The sequence below is a fragment of the Lathyrus oleraceus genome, chromosome 2 (genome assembly GCF_024323335.1).
Source record: "Lathyrus oleraceus cultivar Zhongwan6 chromosome 2, CAAS_Psat_ZW6_1.0, whole genome shotgun sequence".
Classification (NCBI taxonomy): Eukaryota; Viridiplantae; Streptophyta; class Magnoliopsida; order Fabales; family Fabaceae; genus Lathyrus; species Lathyrus oleraceus.
Window position 1 is genome coordinate 131,864,596 of NC_066580.1, and position 7,332 is coordinate 131,871,927.

Here is a 7,332-nt window from a genome sequence, read left to right on the forward strand (position 1 = left end):
CTTAATCAACTTCAGCACTTCATCCTGATCAAACTTCTGGTTCACACTACTGGATTAGCCAGACTGCATAACAGGAATTTCCACCTGAGTTTGCTTACTAATCGAAACATCTTCAATTATTTTAGGAGCTGTAGAATCAAATACTCGACCACTTCGGGTCACGCCACTTACATCAACAATGTTCACAACATAAGAGAAGTAAGAAATATGGACTTATTTTCCATCTTCCAACATGGTACATTGTACTTGTAATGAAACAACTCTAACAGAATGATATGGTGTAGGTCACGCCACACGAATTACCAAAGGAGAGACGAAAGACTTTTGACTATTGTAGGAAATCACATTTAGTTCGGATATATTGAAATGGGGCACTATGACATTCACCTCATGTTCATCTTCATCCATATCTCTTGTAATTTGAATAAGACTTTGATCCAACATCTCTTGCAAATCTCTCTTTACCATAGCACATCATCGGGGGTTTCTTGAACACATATGGCAAGAAACATGATCATGGTCATAATAACTCAGCTCGCACAAAGTTGCATGTATCTCAACCAAGGATCTTCTAATTAGGTTGACATCAAAGACACAGTACTTTCCAGGACATCCTTCGACCATATTCACAGTTGCACCTCCATGTTTAGGAAACAAATTGGCTTGCACATTAGAACTAGAGTCTTTAAAAGATAAAATACCGTTTTACACTAGTCTTTTCACCTCAACTTTCAAAGCAAAACAACTCACGGTATCATGATTGGGTGAACCTTGATGGAATACACAATAATGATCATGTTTTATACCACCATGGAAGTTCTTTAGGAATAGTTGGCGGAGTTATCGTCTGTACCAAATTCTTTTGGGTCAAAGAAGGAAATAATTCCGCATAGGACATCGGAATTGGATCATATTGTGCTAGTCTCTGAACACGGCTCTGTTGATTTTTTTGATAAGTACGTTGTTGAAAACGTGGTTGAAAACTTGGTTCTACTTGAACAACTGGAACATGATTAATAACTTGGGTAACTGACGCCATATGCTGATGACGTTGATGGTTTCTCGGAGATCTTATATGCTTTTCTTACGAAATAGCATTAGCATCATGTTCCTTCTTCTTGAGCAAACCATTCACATACCTTATGGAATTGCCAAATGAACTTCTTTCTTTCAATCGTCCCTCACGGACACCTTCTTCTAGTCTCATTCCCATGTTGACCACTGATCGGAAAAATAGCAAGTGTAATATTTTGCCTCTGTAGTAATAATGAGGAAAGTTCCCTGAATGTGGATCTCAAGGATTGTGTGTAAATATTGAGTTCTAATTGTTGTTCAATTAAACAAAAAACTAATGTTTTGAATTGTTTTGCTAAATTATGAAAATAATTGTGAATAGAGTAAATCGATGTGGTGAACGGTTTTGACATATATGCGTAACATGCTAGGGAAGGTGTGTGATTTATTCCTGTAACAACTCTGAATTAATATTGCAACAACATATTTCAAATAATTAATATCCGTTCTTAAGGTTGTTTTCTCCTAATGTCTTAGTGAGAAAACCTTTAAATATTCATCCCTAACCTCTATGTCTATAGAAATTTACCGATGAAATTAAGCCTTATTATATCAACAACAATCTGGTTTCTAGAGGATATCCGTAGTCCTAGGTGATATCTACTATAGAATATTCTCATGAAAGCATTACCAACAACAGTCCAACCTAATTGATAATCATATATCAATCTCAATTATTCCAAAAGAGAAAGCATTAAGAACATCAAGAGAATAGATTAATTATTAAAAACAACATCCTTATTTCAAATATAAAATCACAGTCAATACATATTCAAATCAGGGACACCCCCTATCTTTGGGGATTTAACTACTCATAGTATTCAAGGAAATCAAAATATAAAGTGTAAACATTACAAGTACTTAGATGAAATTTGATCTTCAATCGCTTCCGTTCATGAAAATTTCCTCTCCCCCAAGCCCTTGTCTTCTCCAATCTTTATTCGTGTCATTTTCCTCTTGCCAAAAAGTCCATCATTCTTGTCCAAAAACATCCTTAAATAGAAAAAGGGCTTCTTTTGTATTTCTCTCTCTTCAAACAGATCCAAAATAGATAATAAAATCAGGTTTATAATGGACCAAAACACCCCGAGTTCTCAAATATTTCCAAAAAAAAGGAAATATTCGGTCTCAACACGCATACCTGCTACGGCCCATAGTAGGTGCTACAGGTGGTCGTAGCGCTCCACTGTTTTTTTGGATTGTAGCTTTTGGTTCTAGGCCTCACTGTTATGGCCTGTAGTAGGTGCTACGAGTGGCCGTAGTGCACCCCTGTTTCTTGTGTTTGAGAGTTGATCAAAAGGTGTCCAGATGTGCCTCTACTACTGCCAGTAGCAGGTGCTTCGGGTGGTCGTAGCTAGCCTATTGAAGCGTGGGAAAACTTCTCTGATTCTTTGCGATTCTCTTAGGTTTCTGCATCGGATCGTTCTTAAATATCTGTTTGAACCTGAAAAAGATTAAAGACACACAACCCAAGCATAGAATGCGGAAAATAGAACACAAATTGATGATAAACTGTGAAAAGATTAAATAACATCAACGGTAAAAGAAGGTCTAAAAACAACTTAAACTATATGAAAAATGAAAATATCTCTCCTACTTTCACCTGTTAAAATGATAATAACTAGATCACAAATGGTGACTAATCAAGCATCACGGTAAAATCATTGGGAGCACTTGCAACCATTCGGTCATAGTAAAACACACTCAAAGTCTTCAAAACCAACTTTGTCACCTCTTTTTCTTCTAGCGGATGATTGACTTATGCGGCAATCTCGCGCCATTTATGTGTGTACTCTTTGAAAGTTTCCTTATCCTTTTGGGACATAGCACGGAGTTGATCGCAGTCTGGCGCCGTGTCAACATTATACTTGTACTGACGAACAAAAGCTTCACCTAGATCGTTGAAAGTATGGATCTTGGTGCTATCAAGTCCCATGTACCACTTTAAAGCAGTACCAGTAAAACTATCTTGAAAGTAATAAATCAACAATTGATGGTTATCACTTTATGTTGACATCTTGCGAGTATACATCACCAAATGACTCAAAGTACAAGAGTTTCCCTTATATTTCTCGAAATCTAGAACTTTGAACTTATGCAGAATCTTCACATTATAAACTAAGAACAAATCATGAGAATTCTTCGCAAAAACATCTTTTCCTCTCAGAGCTTGAATCTCTTACTACATTGCTTGAAACTGATCTTGAAATTCATCCATCCTTTCAAAGACACCAACATTTTCACTTTGATCAGCACGGAAAGCAGGCTCTTCCATATAGGGCGCAACATGGACCACGAGTGGTGGTACAGACATAACCGGTTGAGCAACAGGAACTTCAACATCTGGTTGATACCCTTTTGGAACAATGTGATGAGGCATACCCCAGGGGAAACTAGGAGGCATCTGATGATGCGGAGCACTGACTGGATCCATTGGAACTGGCATAAAGATGATTTCAGAAATCACAATCCTATGAAGCGGAGTTTGAGGAGGAGGTAGAGGCTGATTTTGAGCAGCCTCCAAAACTTCCATCATAGCAGTGACCCTTTCAAAGCTTTCCCTCAAAGTAGTCACTTATTCACGGAGTTCATGGTTCTCTTGATCTAGATGATCCATCTTATTTTGTTGATTAGCACGAGTGTTGTATGAAGGTGAGAAAAACAAGAAAGGGGGGTTTGAATTGTTTTGGAAAATAAGCGCTTTTGGAAAATAAAATCACACAGGATTTTATACTGGTTCACTTATAACACAAAGCTACTCCAGTCCACCCGGCCAAGGTGATTTCGCCTTCAACAAGGACTTAATCCACTAATCTTGAAAGATTATTACAACCAACGTCTAAGAGAAAGATCTCTTAGTCCTCTCAAGTATACAGACTGCGCAGAGTCACTTGAAGAATATAAAAACAACTTAGATAAAAACAGAGTTTGTAATCTAGAGTGCTTCTAGGATAAAGCAAGTATTACAGCAGTAAGAGCAAATAGAATATTTCACGTTCTGAGTAAAAGCTCGTGAAACTTTGAGAGAGAGAGAGAATATTTCAATGTGTTCAGGTGTCTCTCAATGCTGTTTGTTGTCCTTTATATAGAGGTGAAAGGACCGTTGAAATTGATGGCAGATAATATTGTCTTGATTGAGAATCAATGCCATAACTTCTGTTGTTTCTTGCCAAAACAACTTTGTCTCCCTGAATATCTTCTTTCCAATAATAGTTCCTTTCCATTTAAATTCGAAGTTGACGTTATTCTTTCTGAATTAGGAAATCCATTATCAGAGTCTACGTAACTCTGTTAATATGAGATCTTGCTGTGTGGATTCAGAGCTTCTGATGATTTTGATCGCTTAGAGTTCTGATGGTGACTTCAGATACTGTTGTGAGCTTCTGGAATTTGATATACTGTTGTTCAGAGTCAGATCTTCTAGAGCGTACTTCTTCTTCAGATGCTTCTGATATTCTGATCTGCTGTAAGCTTCAGAGTCAGAACTTCTAGAGCGCATTTCTACTTCAGATGCTTCTGATCTTCTGATAATTTGTATCTGATTTGATTCTGAATCTGATGACGTAGTCAGATTCCTTTTAGAGTCCTGCACACTTAGAAACTTTTCGTTAGAGTGCCATTTTTTGGTTTCATCCTTTGTTATCATCAAAATCCTGGAATCTGTTGTAGAACAATTTTTGTTCTTACATTGTACTGGTGAGACTGCTTTTTTGAACGAAGACCAAGAAAAGGAAGCAACGAGACACCTGGAAAACTTACACAAAGCAAGACCAAGATGAAACATGATGCATAGTATGCAAATGAAAATGCAAAGTTTTCAAGGAACTTCAAGATATAAAGCCAATTGTAAACATCATAAAAGGAAATAACACATTTTGAAATACTGAACATCTCATCTTATTAATAATGGAAAGGATTACACTCTGGAATACAATCTTAATAATCTTAAAACAAAATAGAAAAGAAACTAAGTCTATGGAATCATATCTGATGATGACCCAATTCTAAGCTGATACTTCTTGTGAAGTCTTTTGATCTCTCTTTCTCATAGTTACTCTTCATGGCATCCTTCTCCATTACAAGCTGATATATAATGCCTTTTCAAGAACCGGAAGTAGGAAGAATAATAGTTGATGGACTGTTAGAGAAAAAGAAATCCTCTTGGCCTCCTGATCTCTTCATAGCATGCTGCTCAAGCAACTCTATCAATTCATAATTTTCCCTCAATTGTTTATGCAGTTCTATCTACTCGAGGTTTGAAGCGTGAAACTTGTCTTCCCAAGCATCCTTCTCTTGCTTCATCCTATCCAAAGCTTCTTGCAACTCCTCTATGTCTTCAATATGAATATTGGGGTGATTCTCCCACTACTAAAGACATAGGTCTCTCATAAACATAAGGCATCTTAAATTCTTTTTCTCTCCTCTTCACCCAACTAGTGTAAGGCTCCATAGCTAACAATTCTTTAATCCAAGCTCACTTTTTCCTTTCCTATGAATATTATGCAGAACGTGCACCATCCTGTCCTTCAATCCTTGAGTTTCATTCCCTTCTTCGAAAAATAAACCTTCTAACAAAGTGTTATTATGTTTGTACTTCATATCGAACCCAAGTTGATGTCTTGCCATAGTCGGATTGTAGTTAATTCCTCCTTGTGTACCAAGAAGAGGCGCATTAGAAAACTCCCCATAACTATCAATAATCTTGAGGTTGTCATAAACATAAGAATACTAAGTGATGCCATCATTGGTGAGAGACATAAGTCTTCGAGACCACCTTAAATAACCCTTGTTTTCTTTGATGATAGGAGACTGCGGCAAGTGCAAAATAAACCACTTGCACATCAAAGGTACACAACATAAAATAGTTTTGTTTCCCATAGAAGTGATATGATGAATGGAGAAATAAGTGTCACCAACCAAAGTTAGAACAGGATTCCCAACCAAAAAGATCCTAATAGCATTAACATCAACAAAATTGTCAATGTTGGGAAACAAGACCAACCCATAGATGAGTAAGGAAAGAATATTTTCAAAGTCCACCATGCTACCAGCATTAGCAAAATAAAAGGCTTTCTAAAACAGAAATTTTGAAGTCAACCCTCTAATACCTCCTTTGACAGTGATATTAGCATCTACGTTGTATTTCTTCAGGTGAATGGCTACAACAATAACTTGAAATTCCAGAATCCCTTCCAAACCACAAAAAGGAACCCTATAAGAAACTAGTATACCCAAAAGAAAAGCCTACTCTTCCATAGTAGGCAATAACTAATAATCAGGAAAAGTGAAGCACTGATATACGAGATCGTAGAACTAAACCAGAGTTTAAAGAACACCATCTTCAACAAAAGTAGATAGAACATACAAAAGTCTTCCAAAAAGATCTCTGAAATCCTTAGGATCATCCACAAAAGATGCTAGCATTCTCAACTCCTTAAGATTAGGACATCTGAAATTGTATTTCCGAGAATTCCTTAGTCCAATATCCATAGTCAAAATATTTGCGATGTTTGCAAAGAGAATCTCTAAGTGCCTTTGAAAATTGAGAAAAAAATGCTCATGAATGCAATGAATGCATGATGCAACAACCACAAACAAGATCACACAAAGGCATACAATCAAGGTCCAAAGGTTTGGAGCCACGAGCATGGAGCCAAGGGTAAGAAACAACCCAACAGGTATGTACTAAGGGTATAATCACCTGTAGAACAAGGTTCTAAAAAATTTCCCAAAGTCATAATTACATATTTTATATATTACCGGCTTAAACGACTACTCGCCAACCAATAATATTATCAAGACAAAATTGTCCGAGTGTAGTATCGTGTAACAACTAATTCAAGTCTACACCTGAATAGCCACCACACTACGTCCTGAAAGGCCAAGATAGGTTAAAGGTTCTAAGGTCCTCAACTTATCGGGCTCCCAGGTTGGAAAAAGTAATGTAAATTACGACTATTGGCATGACATCAGTAATCCCAAAGGGGCCTCCACTGAGCGGGTGATCTCAAGTCAGCTTATTAAGGATTAACTCCACGTAAGCCAAACAAGACTATACCACCCTCCTACCAAATGATCACTCAAGTCCGGGTATAGGACTTATCTCACCACATAGAGATCACCAAGCACCAGATAGAACAAACAATAACAAACAACAGTAAGAAAAATATACATAGATAAACAAAGATAGGCTAAACCCACTAGGGACTACTCCCCAGCAGAGTCACCATATTTCTGTAGTTGTAAAAAGTTTGAGAT

The 7,332-nt window shown here is 37.1% G+C and overlaps 1 protein-coding gene across 1 annotated transcript; it reads right to left on the minus strand.

The window, feature by feature from the left end:
• Window positions 1-2,833: 2,833 nt before the first annotated feature.
• On the minus strand, window positions 2,834-3,607 carry LOC127122242 (uncharacterized). The gene is made up of 3 exons (XM_051052611.1): window positions 3,307-3,607; window positions 3,127-3,192; window positions 2,834-3,042 (listed from the first exon to the last, which is right to left on the minus strand). Exons 1-3 carry the CDS (start codon window positions 3,605-3,607, stop codon window positions 2,834-2,836), a joined length of 576 nt encoding a protein of 191 aa, XP_050908568.1.
• Window positions 3,608-7,332: the final 3,725 nt, after the last annotated feature.

Bases quoted from the DNA above. Each gene is read 5' to 3' on its own strand.
- LOC127122242 (XM_051052611.1), bottom strand. From the start codon at position 3,607: ATGGAAGTTTTGGAGGCTGCTCAAAATCAGCCTCTACCTCCTCCTCAA. The intron at 3,193-3,306 runs GTGTCTTTGAAA...ATTTGTTCTTAG, and splicing joins TGATCAAAGTGAAAATGTTG to TTTATAATGTGAAGATTCTG. The intron at 3,043-3,126 runs GTACTTTGAGTC...ATTACTTTCAAG, and splicing joins GAAATATAAGGGAAACTCTT to ATAGTTTTACTGGTACTGCT.